The following is an 18613-nucleotide window of genomic DNA, read 5'->3' as shown; positions in this document are numbered from 1 at the left end:
ACAGCGCCTAACCCAGAGTGGCAGACAACAGCGTCTCAGTCAGAGTGTCCGACGACAGTGCCTCAGCCCGAGTGTCCGGCACCTATGCCCGAGAGAGAAGTGGCCCACTGTCCACGGCCAGAGTCACACGACAGTCCAGTGCAACCAGAGTTACCCGTAGCGAGGATCCCAAGTCCGAGGTCGACAAAGAGGGACCTCGCCCCAGAGTCTGCCAAGAAGAGGGGTGAGCAAGGGGCTGAGCGAGGGATACGTCCTGCTCCAGAGCCACCTCCGTAGGGACGAGTATGCGGGAAGGGGGCAGCGTTGCAGAAGCATCGTGGGTGATGCCCTCCCATCCCTCCCATATAAACTGGGATTTTTTGGTTTTGGGGTTTATTTTTGTATTTTCCTTTTGTTAGGTACATCCGGGGTTGCACCTTTGGGGGGGGGGGTACTGTCACGTTCTGACCTGTAAAGGTGATATTTGTTAGTGTTTAGTATGGTCAGGACGTGGCAGGGGGTATTTTGTTTATATGTTTCGGGGATTGTTAATCTATGTGTATAGACAAGGGATGTTTGATTAGAGTGGTCTAGAGTTTTGGTATATGTTCTATGTTAGGGCATTTTCTATGTTTATTCTAGTCACTCTGTTTCTATGTGCAGTTTTGTTCTTGACCTTCAATTGGAAGCAGCGGCTCCTCGTTGCTTCTGATTGAAGGTCCTATAATTAGGGGTTTGTTTGTATTGTGGATTGTGGGTAGTTGTATTCTGTTTTGTGCTTATCACCTGACAGAACTATTAGTGTCGTTTCCGTTAATTGTATACGTGTTTCATTTGTTTCTCCTTCTTCAATATTAAAAAAAGAAGATGAGTATTCACTTTTCTGTTGCGTCTTGGTCCTCCACATACGACACACGTTACAGACAGGGCCAACATCCCCGTTATTTGCAAGAGGAGGAGACGCAGATATAGAGGACACAGAGCGGGATGCCTCGTGAGGATCCGCAGGAGGCGAGTGGGAAAGCTGCCGTTACCATCAATATTACTCGCCAACGTGCAATAACCTACCAACGGGACATCAAAAACTGTAATATCCTATGTTTCACGGAAATGTGGCTGAATGACGACATGGACATTCAGCTAGCGGATATACGCTGCACCATAGAACAGCACACTCCGGTAAGGGGGGGGGCTGTGCATATTTGTAAACATCTAAGGATGTTGCTCGCATGAAGTAGAGTATATTGTGATAAATTGCAGGCCACACAACTTACTTAGAGTTGTCAGCTATACTTTTCGTGGCTGTTTATTTACCACCACAGACAGATGCTGGCACTAAGACCGCACTCAGTCAGCTGTATAAGGAAATAAGCAAACAAGAAACCACTCACCCAGAGGCAGCGCTCCTAGTGGCCAGAGACTTTAATGCAGGGAAACTTAAGTCAATTCTACCAAATTTCTATCAACATGTTAAATGTGCAACCAGAGGGAAAAAAAATCTAGATCACCTGCACTCCACACACAGAGACGCGTACAAAGCTCTCCCTCGCCCTCTATCCTCCTGATTCCTGCTTACAAGCAAAAATTAAAGCAGGAAGCACCAGTGACTCGGTCTATAAAAAAGTGGTCAGATGAAGCCAATACTAAACTACAGGACTGTTTTGCTATCACAGACTGGAACATGTTCTGGAATTCTTCCAATGGCATTGAGTACACCACATCAGTCACTGGCTTTATCAGTAAGTGCATCGAGCACGTCGTCCCCACAGTGACTGTACGTACATACCCCAACCAGAAGCCATGGATTAAAGGCAACATTCACAGTGAACTAAAGGGTAGAGCTGCCACTTTCAAGGTGCGGGACTCTAACCTGGAAGCTTACAATAAATCATGCTAAGAACCATCAAACAGGCAAAGCGTCAATACAGGGCTAAGATTGAATCATACTACACTGGCTCCGACGCTCGTCTTATGTGGCAGGGCTTGCAAACTATTACAGACTACAAAGGGAAGCAGAGCCGCGAGCTGCCTTGTGACACGAGCCTACCAGACAAGCTAAATAATTTCTATGCTCGCTTCGAGGCAAGCAACACTCGGCATGCATGAGAGCATCAGCTGTTCTGGACGACTGTGTGATCACGATCTTCGTAGCCAACGTGAGTAAGACCTTTAAACAAGTCAACATACACAGGCTGCGGGGCCAGACGGATTACCAGGACGTGTGCTCCGGGCAGGTGCTGACCAACTGGCAGGTGTCTTCACTGACATTTTCAACATGTCCCTGATTGAGTCTGTAATACCAACATGTTTCAAGCAGACCACCACAGTCACTGTGCCCAAGAACACAAAGGCAACCTGCCTAAATGACTACAGACCCGTAGCACTCACTTCCGTAGCCATGAAGTGCTTTGAAAGGGTGGTAATGGCTCACATCAACACCATTATTCCAGAAACCCTAGACCCACACCAATTTGCATACCGCCCAAACAGATCCACAGATGATGCAATCTCTATTGGTTCACCTATAGTTAGTGCTAAATGCAGCACTAACCTTTGATGATCTTCATCATATGACACTCCTAGGACATTATGTTATACAATACATGCATGTTTTGTTCAATCAAGTTCATATTTATATCAAAAACCAGCTTTTTACATTAGCATGTGATGTTCAGAACTAGCATACCCACCGAAAACTTCCGGTGAATTTACTAAATTACTCACGATTAACGTTCACAGAATACATAACAATTATTTTAAGAATTATAGATACAGAACTTCTTTATGCAATCGCGGTGTCAGATTTTAAAATAGCTTTTCGGCGAAAGCACATTTTGCAATATTCTGAGTAGATAGCCCGGCCATCACGGCTAGCTAATTTGACACCCACCAAGTTTGGCCCTCACCAAACTCAGATTTACTATAAGAAAAATTGGATTACCTTTGCTGTTCTTCGTCAGAATGCACTCCCAGGACTTCTACTTCAACAACAAATGTTGTTTTGGTTCCAAATAATCCATAGTTATATTGAAATAGCTCCGTTTTGTTCGTGCGATCAGGTCACAAGCCGAAGGGTGACGCGCGAGCGCATTTCATGACAAAAAATGTCAAAATATTCCATTACCGTACTTCGAAGCATGTCAAACGCTGTTTAAAATCTATTTTTATGCGATTTTTCTCGCAAAATAGCGATAATATTCCAACCGGGCGACGTTGTATTCATTCAAATGCTGAAAGAAAAAAAATTGAGAAGTTTCGTGAATGCGCATCTCAGTCTCACTGTCCCCAGGCTGACCACTTACAAACTCTGCTGTTGTACTTTGCCCAGAGACAGCAGACACCCCATTCCACTTTCTGGCGGCTTTAGAGAGCCCATGGAAGCCTTAGAAAGTGTCACGTTACAGCACATATGCGGTAATGTCGATAGAGATGCAACAGAAGGACAACAAATTGTCAGACAGGGCACTTCCTGTATGGAATCTTCTCAGGTTTTGGCCTGCCATATAAGTTCTGTTATACTCACAGACACCATTCAAACAGTTTTAGAAACTTTAGAGTGTTTTCTATCCAAATCTAATTATATGCATATTCTAGTTTCTGGGCAGGAGTAGTAACCAGATTAAATCGGGTACGTTTTTTATCCGGCCGTGCAAATACTGCCCCCTATCCCAAAGAAGTTAAGGAATACCTGGGATAGGATATCCTAGTAACAAATGTACACTAAATGTAAAATGTTAACATTATGACTATATTCTCAAAATAAATATATTACATTTTGTAAATGCAGGAACGTAATCGTAAAGCCACATTCCACTATTGGAGTGTACTCCACCTCTGTTTTATAGATGTCATGCTGGCCTGGCAAGGTACACATTGTGACACCTGATTGAAGGAGGAAAAATATTAGGACTGATAGAGCTATAGTTTTCAAAAGTGTTTCAATAGTTCTCAATAGCAATTACCAACTATTAAAAAAACACAAAAGCATCTGCATATTTTTTCATAAGAAGTATCAGAATAGAATAGCCAGTTTAATTTAGATAAGAGGACGTTAGATTTATAATTACCCATTGTCTATGTCAACGGACATCCCTGGCCAATAAAATATTTTTGAGATTGCATCTCTTGTTTTTCTTTTTCCACAATGAGCCCCAATGCTGCTCGCATGGAACTCAACAAAGATGTTTTTGGCCTCCTCAGCACCACAGACTACCTTTGTCCGGAAGGCACAGGAGGTGTCTTTGTACCTGCTGTAGTATAGCTCACCAGTTATGAGGTAAAGACAAAAATATTCAGTGGATACGTTATTAAACATAATAAAAGTATTCATTAAGAATACTTGGAACAATTGAGCAAAGTTCTATTTCTTCCACTCATTAATTGTATTAAAAGTTTGATATAGTAAGACTACAATATTCAACAAGTTGGCCTACTTACTTCAAACCTCTACTGTTGATTATAAGACAAAATGGCCAGCCACCGTCTGAAAACCTGAGCCATACTACTATATTTTGATAAAAGGATACTCTATGAAACTATGACATTTAGATAAATCACTCAGCCGATTGGATTTGATAGTAAGCTATTTTGTCACATGCACAGGTGAGTGCAAAAGATGCATTATTAATCCCAATGTTAAATTATCGTAGTTTAACACTAGTAGATCTTACCTTGATATCACAAAACCGTTTTGTAAACTACAAAGTAACACAACAACATCGAACTGACATGTTGCTACAAAAAGGCTGATCTCTGAGGAAAATTGAAGGCATAGGGTGTAAACGACGAGACTTGGTCTCGCAAACGACAAAACTTGGCCTGGTGTCATAACGGTTTCGAATTGCTATAAGACGATATAATAAATATTATAGTCATGGTGGTAGATAAGATAATGGTTTGATAGTTTTAGACCAATTAATAACGGAATAATCAACAGATAAAGTGTACTTCTAAGTCTCGCCTCACATTCTACAACAAAATGAATGTCCTTTATCCGAAAAGTTTTTTTTCATCCTTGGTCAAGCCCACGGGATTGCCACCATTGCTTTTGTAATTGACAAAGTTATTATAGGTTGCAGGATCCATTCTTCTGAAAACATACGTTTCGAAATTAAATCAATCACCTGTGTTCTAATAATCTGCAATGTTATGACATTTATGCAAGTTGTGTAATTTGGATAACCTTCCCTAATTTCAGTCTTCAATTAAGCACTTGTTGTGGCTTTACTGATGGGTCAAATGCAAATGAGTTGTATCGCATAGTGTAGGTAGGCCTGACGTCTCCCATGATATGCTATGACTTAAAAAAATAAAATAATGGCTTTTATACTAAAGAGTACTTTAACACTAAAATGAAGCACTCTTTCACAAAAAAAGAGGCTTCAGAAACCCACAGAAAGACACCCACGTTTATATATTGTTTTGGAAAACACATGGTGACATGTGACAGGCAAGAAAATAGCCTTGCCGAAGTCCTCCCCCCTTTCTAATTTCCTTAATTTTGTGGCTAGAGTCAAATACTTTCTGTGGCACACACTACTGGTCAATGTGAACTAACAAAATGATGCTGAAGTGTGCCAGGCCTTGCAGTCCCAAGATAGAACGGGGGAATTTCGGCAGGCAAGAAAATAGCCTTGCTGAAATCGACATACAAAATAAAATGAAACGCAGCCTAACGTGATCAGAAATCACAACTAGCAAGCAAGTTGCAGCAATGAAGAATTGAGTGCGTGCGCGTTCACGCGATGGGGGGATTTGGCAGGGGGGTGCTTAACCGCACAACACCGGAACCCTCGCCCCTTGTGTCTGCCTGGTCTGTCTCGCAAGTGTTCCCGAGAGTCTCGCGATGTTGCGCCAGTGCGTTTAGAAGACTGAGTGATAGGTTTAGAAAGCTTGATAGCGTAACTATTTATGTTGATGATGGTAGGCTACTGTATACATCTTGGGAACCCTGTCTCATGCTTTTCTTTTCATTCCAGCTGAGAACCTCGATACATTAGGGTCCGTTCGTAAATCCACAGCGTTTCGCTCTCAGATCGCACACTGGACCCCCTGGCCTAGAAGTAGAGTTGATCTGAGCGTTCTGACCTCACAACGGCAGTCAAGCGCCCAAGCTAACTGGCTAAAGTTGACTAGTTTGCTAGCTATTTCTAGTACAAATGAGATAACACCTCACTGATCATTTTACTCGCCCTATCAGAGCTAGTTGGGCTGTTTTCATGCTATCAATAGCGTTAGTGACTGACTATCTGTGCTGCTAGCAACATTTGATTTTAAAAAAAAATTGCAAACCTTTCTGTCATATTCAACGGTGTTGCGCGTTCGTAAATTCATCAGTTATTCTGCACTCTGGCACACTCAAACGAGAGTGCTTTGAAATCGGAGTAGATAGACAACATTCATTTACGAACGCACCCTAAATCGACATTATTGATTGGACGATTAGGACCAATGGGAGTAGAGAACGAGATGTGACGAGTTGACTTTAGTGCTTCGTTCCTTTTTGTTGCGCGAACGGTGCTGAGGCAGACATTGAAGAAGGCGCGACCACACGACTTTGGAAGCATTTGAAGGTAGGTAAAATAACGCTTTTAACGGTAATCATTGGAGATATATTGATGGCAGTCATTACGCTTTCAGTGATGTTTGTCATTTTTGGGGTAAGTAACTTAGTTGTCATTATAAATGTATGGTAATTGAGAATCCTATAATGTAAGCTAGCTGCCTTGAACAGCTAGTATAGCTAGCTAACAAGCCCCAAGCTAACTTTAGCCCACTGCTCGGTTTTATTTTTGATGACAAGGTTTTGGATTTTTTTCTAAGTTCCACGTTACACAAAAAATATATGTATTATACAATACATTAATGTATTTATCTTAAATGTAAACATTTGGGCGGGTTTTGCTACCCAGCGCATGACTGGTGATGGAGACTAGGTGGGTGTGATCACACTCTGCCTCGGTCTGCGCTTTTTCCCCAATTCCTATGTCGTCAGTCGACGACTAAACATTGACTTTCGACACAACTAAGGACACATTGCTGTGCTTTAACTTACATGTGAAGAGGGGTTTCAGTCCGCCAACTGTTAAGATAGCAAGCTACAGTACCTAGCTAATTTATTCAGGTTGTTAGCCAGTGTCTGTGCCCCTGCTGAGCTGACAGTGCAGCCGAGTCCATTGTCTCATCAGCACCAGTTTGCTATTCGTGCATTTGCAGGTGGGTTGAGATGGATATCAGTGTCGGTGGCATTTGTCTAGCTATGTCAAGTTAATGTGTGATATTGTATAATCTTTCATAATGTAATGATTCCTAATTGTGTATTATATGTTTTTAGTTTTTATGAAATTGAAATATGTCATGCTGTCATCGACATGAATAGGTTGCGATTACTGTTGGTCGTTTGTATCAGCCTTTGCTAGTGTTGGTTTCTTGTTTTGAAGCTGGTCTTAGCGTAGGCTTGCCTCGACCTTTAGCTTGGAATTGGCTTTAACTCAATAATTGCAATGATTGAATTTGAATGCTCTTCAATCTGACTGTCAATTCAGACCACACCTAGCTAAGTTCATATTGTTCTCTGACCTGTATTCACAATGGTGCTTTATTGTCTTCGTGCAATAGTCAAATCCAATGTTGGGAAAGAAAACGTTATCTGCTGACATGATATTGCCATGTCAATGGCAAGGTAGAATAACTTCTATTTGAGTAATTTTCATTTATGCTCTGGTATTTGTTCCTGATTAACAAGGATGGGTAGGACTTCATTTCCACACCCTTTTTGTCTCCATTCAAATAAGCTATTTTTAACATTTGCCAGCTCTTGTTTTGAACAGGTGCAGTAAGGCTACTTTGAAATCTATTCTCAATCATTTGCTGTATCACTAATATTCATGCTACATGTCTAACATTAATGCTAGTGATCCATCTCCAACGGTCAGTTTATAGACAGCAATATCCTCAATTGAATTCTTACTAGGCACATACAATGGCTCTCCACCTTCTGAATCAATAGTTGTCATTGCTTTTATCAATCCGTGTTTCTGTTCATTCCTGATTAGCGCATGGATGCATCTTTGATGTATTGTCTTTCTGTCATTAAACCTATGGCTTTGTCTGTATTTTTCCTCCCAGGCATAGCAACCCTCAGTACTCTGCTGAAATGGCGTCCTCTGGAGGTAAGTGTTAACATGACAGGCCTTTATTACACTATTACAATGAGCTCCAAAAATATTGGGACAGTTACACATTTTTTGTTGTTTCGTGCCCAATAGAAATTAATGGTACATTTTGGAGTCACTTTTATGCAATCAGCTTCACTATTGTATTGTTTAGGTGTTATAACTCTATGCTATTATCAGCTTGATACATACTTGTATCAACATTGATGGATTCACTATTTTCACAGAGATCCTGGTCAAGGAGTTAGACAAGCGTGCTTCAGGTCAAGCATTTGAGGTAATTTTGGCCCCGGATGCCAAGGGTGAAATCCCCCTACCGCCCCCGAAGGAGAAGAAGGAGATGTCCCTGGAGGAGATTCAGAAGAAACTGGAGGCTGCAGAGGAGAGACGCAAGGTACCTACAGTCAGATATACACATGAGTATCAGTAAATGGAGCCGCATCCACCTTACAGGTTTAGTTAATTAATATTTTATTATTTTCAAGCACAGGTTTGGTCCCACTAGCCTAACACTAACTTACTGTGTGACTTTGATTTTCTAATTTGATCAGAGTCATGAGGCAGAGGTGCTGAAGCACTTAGCTGAGAAGAGAGAGCACGAGAAGGAAGTTCTGAAGAAAGCCATGGAAGAGAACAACAACTTCAGCAAGACGGCAGAGGAGAAGCTCAATCAGAAGATGGAAGCCAACAAAGAGAATCGCACGGCACGAATGGCAGCACTCAATGAGAAATTCAAGGAGAAGGTTGGCTTCGCTGCTCAGTCTGCCATTTTTCTCAGTCATCTTGACGTCATTTTCTGCAATCCTGAATTTAAGAGAGAATTTCAAATTGAAAGGCCCAGGTTATGGAAATTGGATGTTGGTTGAAATTCCATGTACACTGTTCAAAGTTATACTTAACTAATCAGTTTAACTTCTGTGATTTTTATTCATTCTAGGATAAGAAGCTTGAGGAGGTACGAAAGGCAAAGGAAACAAAACCAGAGGAGAACTGATTTTCTTTTGTAATAATTAAAAAAAAACTTGTGCAAAGATATCTTTTTGTTCTGTTCAATGACAGTATTATATTTTTCATTGTTATAGTTTTATTCACCTTGTTATGATTAGTTTAGGCTGTCCATTGTTGCTTTTGTTGTGGATGTGTAAGTATTTCTTCCCCCACCTCCGGTAGATTTGTGTATTGCAGTTTATGACCTTTGAAATAAGCAGCGTTTTTACCTATAAGGAAGCATGCCACTGTTACGCATTGGTCCTTATCATTGTGAATTGCATAATGTAAGTAAATCCTTGTACCTTGTAAAACTGTGTTTATCTGATCTTAATAAAGTTGCAATTGTCCTGTAAAACTTCTAAACGTCTTAGCCGTTTGGTACTAAGCTAACGTGAAATTGTTTTAAAGATGGTCATACCATGGATCATTTAGCTATTTGATTTTTTTTATAATGTTTAAATTTGTCCTTTACTACTATATAGCCCATAGAAACGCATTGAATAACACATTCAAAAATGAATCATAAGGAATAAGGTTTTGAAGTGTCTGTTCTATATCTAGGAGATAAAAGAAAGCTCAGGAAATATATATATATATATTTAATCCCTTATTTTTGTTGGCATAAAACGACCTCCATACTTCTATTCGTTTGTATGGATTACCTTCAGACAAGTCCCGTGGGGGGGCGTAGAGCAAAATGGAGAACAGCATCGTGTACGTGAGTCTTCCTTTTTCATAGTGATCATAATAGTTTGTAGGCGCTACATAAGTTTGTGAGTAGACCTTTTTATTTTTTTTGGGGGGATGTCTCATGATCTGACGAACACCACTGTAGCTCGGCCACCTTCCACCGCAGATGCAGAAGGCCTACAGGCGGATGCGGTAGATTTAAACGCAGCCCATGCAAAAAAAAAACTGATCTCTAGTTTAAACTGACAGATTTTGATGGGGATTTTTATATTATGTTACTTAGATTGACCCATGGGTGCGTCAATAGACTCCTTAAGGATTATTAATGGTCTTCATTTATTTGAGGCTTTAGGGTTGCAGACTGATTTACCTACACACCTTCTGTATTGGTGCACACAGAGACTACACTCTAGTAATTCCATTTTGGTAATTCTCATTTCGTCATGCAAATTTGATAGTCATTTTCAAATGGATCCCACAACATAGTAGATGCAGCATAGTGTAATTATATCACCCTCAGTATTTCAATTATGTTATCGTCATCTTTTACCTAAAGATTGGATAGAGTTAATTGCCATGTTTGTTTACTCGTCATCATAATTTTTATCTAGATGTTCTTGTTATTCATTCCATCATATAAGGCCTTGATAGTGGTACTGGTAAATATAATGAATTGCTACAGTAAAAAAATGCAAGTCATTCCTTTGACTCTACTGACACCGAGTGGTAATAGCGCAAAGCTATAATGTAGAGCAACAGTAGTTGGAAGATGAAATTAAGATTTCTCTTTCACACATTTTGGGCATATGAGTAATATTGTTTTATCATTATAAACAATGAAATTAATATGTGTTTTGTTGAATTGTTTCACTGATCAAGTGTAGAAATGCCATATTCTATTGGAACTGGGAGGTTTGCCATTCAGGCCTAAAATTTTGTTGAGTTGGTTCCTACGGTTACAGAGTGCTGGTATGTAGCTTACTGATGGTATGGCCACAGATGGTCCCTCCACAATGCCAGCATGGTGACGAACAGTGTCTCTTCAACCTTAGGAGGCTGAATACATTTTATTTAGAGAAGTCTCTGTGGTCAGCCTAAATTCTTGGACATCATGTTTTGGTCCCTTTATACTTAACCTACCTCACCTCTATATAAGCTATGTTCACAATCATTTGTCATGTTAATCGTTAATGTTATACTAAGGAGGTATCGGCAGATGTGATAAACAACATATATTACTGTATAAGTCCTTCCAAGCAACAAAATACATTTGAATATTTCCCCCATCTCATCTGTGCTTCAACAAGTATGGAACGACCTGCACTTTGAGCAAGTTCTAAAATAAGCCATACATTTCTAGAGTAATAAAAAAAGCAACGAGGATGAGGAACTGTACCATTCAACAAGGGTCCCTCCGACGGGAAATGTACATGATACAAATGTGTGGAAATACAATAATTACACAATTGGAACACAAATTGATTTTTAACACTAAATACGCATTCTACCCTATCTTTGCTTAAACATCACCTGAAAAGCTAGTTTGGAGTGCATTTTTTGTTCCTAAATACATTTGAAATGTATTGGAAACATGTTACCAAGTCACATACCAAGCATGGAACATGTTGAAATTGCAAACAGAATGTGTTAATCTTGTGTGAAATTTCTGGTCGGGCTCTTGCCTATATTGTTTTAGAGACACCTGTTAAGTCTGAGAAAGATATCCACCGTATGACAGTATGCTGTGCACATCTATGTGCACTTTATGTAATTGTACAATAACGTTTTTGTATTGTACAATACCATCCACATAAAGAGGTCTCAGCAGGTGGTATAGTCAGCCTTCACAGAAGGGGAGACAGCTGAGACACCTCTGCGAATTGTTTTGAAGGTCTGGGCTTGGTCTGACTGAGTATATACAATGCAAGCCTTTCACAGACGCATCCACAGTGTTTCATACAAAGACACATTGTCAATGCTACCCACAACGTGGGAGGAGGGAGAATGTGAGCCTTTATACAGTGACTGGACTAAGGAGCGATTCAAAAATTGCTTGACTTGATATACAAATTAGTTTCAGTTTACTGTGAACCATATTGGTGGTAAACGAACAATAGGTCTCTCATCAAGAGCCAAACTTGTGCTGAGTTTGTAATTTCACATGTGGGCTGACTTCTGAGTTGGAAGTTTCCATTGCAAAGCTACTGTGGGCCTATATCTTTTGGTTTAGCACTCTAGCAGACACCCAAATTTAGTCACATCATGAATGGATTAGAATTAAATGACACTGCCATAAAGTACACTGTAATAAATACCAATAACAAAAAGTGTCAATGCCAAAGCCTATTATTGTTTTAGGAGGGGAATCAAACAGCTGCTAACAGCTGATAGTGATCTTGCTTTGCTAACAGGAAATAGCAAAAATAATTGTACCATTAAATATAGTCCCACACACACACACACACACACACACACACACACACACACACACACACACACACACACACACACACACACACACACACACACACACACACACACACACACACACACACACACACACACACACACACACACACACACACACACACCTCTCTCCAATAGACTTTCAAATCAGTAAAACAAATACATAATTTATGGTGAATGGGTGTTTCTTCATTTTCAGAGCACACACAGCATTTCATTCCCTGACAGTGTGCAATCAGTCAAATAAGACCTACGCTATTGGTGAGAATCTAATGAAAAGAGAGGAACAATACACCATATCTGACCGCTGATTGGTTAGAACATCTGCTTGTCAAAGGCTCGTGGCTCTTCGACTACGGATTGCGTCTTGGTAAAAAGCCGACGGGCGCTCCACCCGCACAAGAATAATCATACTTTAGTAATTTTATTGATCAAGCAATGTTATTTATATTTGATGTATTAATGAATAATCCAAAGGATTCACTATTCAAGGTTTTGCACTGATACTGCGTTTGCCTTCTTCAGGTAGGTTTATTTCTTCTTTCTTTATTTCTTATGGTTTTCAGCACTATGGCCACGCCAGCATATGGTCGCATAAAATGTCAATGTGCATTGTAATAATGTGTAATAATGTGCAATTGTATAGAAGTCTCTGTTTTAGTACATCTCGTATAACATGTAATAGAGCAGCTGTCAGAATGGGAAATTGAAGCATATTCTGTATGCAGTTTACCCCTCACTGGTCATATGTCAGCTTAATTCTAATGTCTTTTTACAGAAATACCCAATTTGTGTTCATATTAGGCTATGCCGATAATTAGGATAACATATTGATCAGTCGTTTCCATGCAATTATTGGATGTCTTGAACAAATAATTTACATTAGAATACCATTCTACAGTCTCAAAGCTTCTGGATTCGTGTATACTCAAGCAATTCTTCAGCCATGAATATTTTAAGACAGCTAGGCATGCAACCAATGTAAAAATCTGAGGGTGGAGACCGGCAGGATGGGAAATATGTTATATAATTCTCTTCCCATTCAACGATTGCTCCATGATACCATTTTTCCTTAGAACTCAGTCATTTACGTGGTCTCCTCGTGTCTCCTTAACCTTTTCCATGCTAATCCATGCTAACATGGAACAAGGGCAATAAAATTCTCAGTAGAATAGGCATTCTTTCCCTTGCTCTGCGTTTTTAGATACATGCAAATGAAGTAACAAGAGGGAGTTTGAGGAAGCTGTTTAATTTACTGAAGACTATTAATATGCACCCCGTGTGTAGGCCTAGGCTACAGCATTTACATATTTGCACTGCTGACACTGAAAATATACAGTACATAAGTAGCCTAAAGTACACTGCTTTATTTCTGATATTTTTCGTAAGATTTTATTTCAGATTTTAGACAATAGACATAGACAAAAGACAATAGACAACTTAACATTTCACAGACATAGATCCACTAACTAGACATTACTGTGTCTGGGACTTAGCCCAACCTTCAACATAAAGAAAAAAGACAAAAAAACACCAACTCAGGCATACAGTTCAAATCAAAGGTTTGGACAGACCTACTCATTGAAGGGGTTTTCTTTATTTTTACTATTTTCTACATTGTAGAATAATAGTGAAGACATCAAAACTATGAAATAACACATATGGAATCATGTAGTCACCAAAAAGAAGTGTTAAAGAAATCAAAATATTTTATATTCTTCGAAGTAGCCCCCTTTGCCTTGATGAAAGCTTTGCACACACTTGGCATTCTCTCAATCCCATATACTATGTTCTTACAAAAAAATGTTTGCAATTCTCTAGTACAGCCAATATTGAAGACTTTTTAATGCTTCTCAAAGATGCCCTCTGGTGGTCAAACTAGCACTAACTACAATTATTAGCAACAATGGCTGACAATTAAATAACGTGCCGTAGAATTTTGGAGCAGCCAGCAAGGTGTGCTGCAGTATGACGTAACTTTTACAGGAAGAACCACTGTAGGAAGGAGATGAGATTTTGATCATTTCTTCCCCACCTGCCCATTAAAAGACCAGGCTCACCGGTAGGAGCGAGTACTCTGGTGGGCCATATGGAGAACGTTTCCTCTCCCCTTACTCGCATCCCTTTCATGCCATGTTGCTGTGGGGGAACCAGTCGAAATCTCTCCGGGTATTCATCGACTCTGGGGCCGATGAGAGCTTTATGGATGCTACCCTGGCATCCGAGATGGATATCCCCACAGCCCCTCTCCATTCCCATGGACATTAGAGCACTGGACGGGAGCTCTATTGGCCCGGTCACCCACAATACCACCCCCATCAACCTACTTGTGTCAGGGAACCACAGCGAGACGATGCAGTCTCCTCAGATTCCCGTGGTATTGGGATTCTCCTAGCCCGTTCTGCTACAAACAGTTCCTGAAGTCAGTGCAGCCTGCCCCAGGACATCTTCCTGGGGGCTCGGAAGTTGCCCCTGATCTCTCCGACATTCCCCATTCCAGGACCTCCCGGAGGTGTTCAGTAAGGCCCGGGCCACTTCGCTTCTGCCGCACTGACCATATGACTGCGGGATTGACCTTCTCCCAGGCACCACTCTGCCCCGGGGACGACTGTACTCTTTGCCGGGTCCGGAGACCTACATTGAGGACTCCCTAGCTGCAGGGTTCATCCGTCCTTCTGTCTCCCCCCGGCACAGTGTTCTTCTTTGTGGAGAAGAAGGACAAAACCATGCGCCCGTGCATCGACTACCGGGGTCTCAACGACATCATGGTGAAGAACCGCTACCCGCTACCATTCATCTCCTCGGCCTTCGACCCGCTCCAGGGGGCCACCGTGTTCTCCATGCTGGACCTACGGAATGCCTACCACCTGGTGCGGATACAGGAAGGGGACGAGTGGAAGACTGCCTTCAACACGGCCAGCGGTCACTAGGAGTATCTGGTCATGCCATTCGGCCTTACCAACGCCCCTACTGTGTTCCAGGCTTTGGTTAATGATGTTCTCAGCGACATGTTGAACCGGTTCGTCTTCGTCTACCTCGATGACATCCTCGTCTTCTCCCGCTCCAAACTTACATTGTAAAAACTCTGATAGCCAACTTTCTTACTCCGCCCATAACTTTTGGACTTTATAAGACTCCCAGAAGGCATGCATTATTGAGTCATTGTTTGTTTTACCCTTAAGACATGACTCTACCATTGTGCTGTAGAATGTGTGTATTTTGGCTCTTGTATAATATATTCTATACATTAGTTTATACTTCATTAAGCTTACATTTTTGTTAGCTGTAATTTTGTTATGTTCCAAAGAGAGGGGTTTTTTGTTCTTTATTTTGGTTAGGCCAGGGTGTTACATTGGGTGGGTGTTCTATGTTCTTTTTCTAGGTTTTTTGTATTTCTTTGTTTTGGGCCATGTGTGGCTCCCAATCAGGCACAGCTGAAGTTCGTTGTTGTTGATTGGGAGTCACACATAAGGAGCATGTTTTTCCTTTGGGTTTTGTGGGTAATTGTTTCTGTCTAGTGTTTTCTGTGTAGATGACTTCTCTGTTTCATCTGACGACGAAGACAGCCGTTACAAACAGTTCCTTTTAGGTCTTGGTTCCAGTATTTTATATATTTTTTCAAAGAGTGTTAGTTGGATAGGCTTTCTGCAAGGTTTTGTAGGCTATATCTTACCTATCATATGAGTATCCTTCTCTGAGTCAAATAGGATATCCTCAACATTGCTTTGAAGTCCAAAATATTTCAGATTGAAATTTCATGATATAAAACTTTTAAATTGCATATAATTAAAAAAGAAGTTCACCGCTTTATTTTCAATGTAGACATTATAAAGATATCTGTTAAATGAAATAATCTAACAAGCTAAACTACCCCCTCCACCCACCCCCATTACTAAGCCAAAGCCAAAAAAATCTGAGCATTGTAATATCATGCAACACACGATTAGGGTCTAAATCCTCTCGCTTGCAATCAGAAATGACAGCTCATGGCCAGATAGATATTATTGACTGACTGTGAACTCATTCTCTGCCCTCATCTCCCGTCTTTAGTTTGCCATGGCAACCGTGGTGATGGAGCAGATTGGTCGCCTGTTCATCAATGCTCAACAGTTGCGTCAGATTCCTCAGCTGCTCGAGTCGGCCTTCCCTACTCTGCCCTGCACCGTGAAGGCCCACGATGTGCCCTGGGTGTTCCGGGAGCCTCACATCATTGGAGGCTACAGGCAGCCGGAGCACAGCTGGCACTACTACTTCCTCACCCTCTTCCAGAGGCACAACGAGGCACTCAACGTTTGGACCCACCTGCTCGCCGCCTTCATCATCCTGGTCAAGTGCCAGGAGCTGTCCGAGACAGTGGATTTCCTCCGTGACCCCCACGCCCAGCCCCTGTTTATCGTCCTCCTCTCAGCCTTCACCTACCTGTCGTGCAGTGCCTTGGCCCACCTGCTCAACGCCAAGTCCGAGCTCTCCCACTACACCTTCTACTTCCTGGACTATGTGGGCGTGGCCATCTACCAGTATGGCAGCGCTCTGGCCCACTTTTACTATGCCATCGAGGAGGGCTGGCACGCCCGGGTGCGAGGGATCTTCCTGCCCACCGCAGCGTTCCTAGCCTGGTTCTCGTGCTTCGGCTGCTGCTACGGCAAGTATGCCAGCCCGAGGCTGCCCAAGTTTGCCCACAAGCTGTTCCAGGTGGTGCCCTCGGGCCTGGCCTACTGCCTGGACATTAGCCCCGTGCTGCACCGCATCTACAGCTGCCACCAGCAGGAGGGGGGCTGCTTCAACCAGGCTGTGGCTTACCACCGCTACCAGGTACTCTTTTTCCTGGTGAGCGCCTACTTCTTTGCCTGCCCCCACCCAGAGCGATGGCTGCCCGGGCGATGTGACTTCATTGGCCAGGGCCACCAGATCTTCCACGTGTTCCTGGTGCTGTGCACCCTAATGCAGATCGAGGCGACACGCATAGACTACATTGAGCGGAGGCCCCTCTACGAGCGTCTCCACGGCAACCTGGCCCATGATGCAGTGGCACTCTTCGTCTTCACGGCATGCTGCAGCGCGCTCACTGCCTTCTACGTGCGGAAACGTGTGCAGGCGCAAATGTGCGAGAAAGAGGAGTAGGAGCTGTCAGGACAGAGGGATAAAGGAGGATAAGGGAGAAAGACTAATCTGATTTACACTGGAATGCTAAAAAAGACAAGAGATTAAAGCAATCAAACTGTTCATTTTGTAAAAAGACCTGCTGTTTTTTCTGTTCTTTTTTTGTGGCCTGCCAAATGACATTTTAAACTGGCAACATAGACTGTCTTGTAATGTTGACCTTCCAGGAAGACAGAAAAATCCTGGTAGTTTCTGTCTGTCATATCACACACAGTCCCTGTAACATTCCAAATAACGACTTTGCACTTCACAGAGCGGGTAAAATGAAGTTCGGAATTGAGACTTTTTTATTGTGTTGATTTTCCTCTTAATTTTCTACTCTACTGTGAGATCACATGTCATGGCCTGGCTATCTACTGAATAGTCTGACTAACACCAAGCATGACACAAACCATCTCAATAGAGGTATGCAGGAAAGAATGGAAAGTATACCCACGTTGCCCTTAAGTGAATAATCAAATAAATAATTATAATAATTTCTCACCAGCTTTTATTTCTTAAGTACAATGTGAGTTTCAAAGCGATTTGACTCCCAAGTCAAATGATAATGCTTAATGAAGACCATTATTATTTTTTTTATTCCTTGATTATCTCATGATATTCCAGCGAGCTGCAGTCAACACCTCAAAATGCTGTTTCCCCTACTCATTCTCTGTGTTTTATCTACCATTTTCTCTGCCCATTTTCTCCAAAGCTATGTTTGCTAACTGATTGAGATGCCTATACGGGCTGTCAGATATAATAGACTAGCAGTTAGACTGGGCTAGAGGCATAGCGCACACAATTTGCAAACCAAACATTTCTCCTCTAAGATACATACATTGGCCCGTTTACAAACATGTGGATTGATAATGTCAAAGAACAAAGCTGGCACTCTTAGGATAGTTGGCGTAAGAAATGGATGGAACTATGTGCCCAAGATTACTATGATGTCTCTTTGTTGTTGTGATAATATTCCTTTTGTATTCAAAGGGCTGGAACTTCAGCTTTTGCCTTTTCACACCCGATGATGTCAATGCCTTTGTGTGTATTGTTCAGTCTTTTCATGGACTTGACTTTACTCACAAAAGGGCTGTCTGAGTACTTAGTGTGGTGATTTACTGTTTGTACATTTGTATGTGTGGTTGGGTATGTACAGTTGAAGTCGGAAGTTT

At 41.6% G+C, this 18613-nt stretch overlaps 2 protein-coding genes across 4 annotated transcripts; both read left to right on the top strand.

Moving 5' to 3' along the window:
• Positions 1-6260: 6260 nt before the first annotated feature.
• Positions 6261-9506, top strand: LOC106605008 (stathmin). Of its 3 annotated transcripts, none has more exons than XM_014200198.1 (5): positions 6261-6551; positions 8107-8150; positions 8381-8547; positions 8705-8896; positions 9091-9506. In XM_014200198.1, exons 2-5 carry the CDS (start codon positions 8135-8137, stop codon positions 9145-9147), a joined length of 432 nt encoding a protein of 143 aa, XP_014055673.1. In that variant the 5' UTR covers positions 6261-6551; positions 8107-8134; the 3' UTR covers positions 9148-9506. The 3 variants fall into 3 exon arrangements, with proteins under 3 accessions (XP_014055673.1, XP_014055675.1, XP_014055674.1); XM_014200200.2 differs by lacking the exon at positions 6261-6551 and adding an exon at positions 6572-6638; XM_014200199.2 differs by lacking the exon at positions 6261-6551 and adding an exon at positions 6941-7194.
• Positions 9507-12625: 3119 nt separating this feature from the next.
• Positions 12626-17942, top strand: LOC106605007 (membrane progestin receptor alpha-B). The gene is made up of 2 exons (XM_014200197.2): positions 12626-12824; positions 16350-17942. The coding sequence occupies exon 2, from the start codon at positions 16356-16358 to the stop codon at positions 17418-17420; it is 1065 nt and encodes a 354-aa protein (XP_014055672.1). The 5' UTR covers positions 12626-12824; positions 16350-16355; the 3' UTR covers positions 17421-17942.
• The last annotated feature ends 671 nt before the right edge of the window (positions 17943-18613 follow it).

This window comes from Salmo salar, chromosome ssa05 (genome assembly GCF_905237065.1).
Source record: "Salmo salar chromosome ssa05, Ssal_v3.1, whole genome shotgun sequence".
NCBI lineage: Eukaryota > Metazoa > Chordata > Actinopteri > Salmoniformes > Salmonidae > Salmo > Salmo salar.
This window is presented reverse-complemented; position numbering and strand designations above follow the sequence as displayed.

Coding starts and splice junctions, on each gene's coding strand:
- LOC106605007 (XM_014200197.2), top strand. CDS start 16,356: ATGGCAACCGTGGTGATGGAGCAGATTGGTCGCCTGTTCATCAATGCT.
- LOC106605008 (XM_014200198.1), top strand. Junction 8,548..8,704: donor CTGCAGAGGAGAGACGCAAG/GTACCTACAGTC, acceptor TAATTTGATCAG/AGTCATGAGGCAGAGGTGCT. Junction 8,897..9,090: donor ATGAGAAATTCAAGGAGAAG/GTTGGCTTCGCT, acceptor TATTCATTCTAG/GATAAGAAGCTTGAGGAGGT.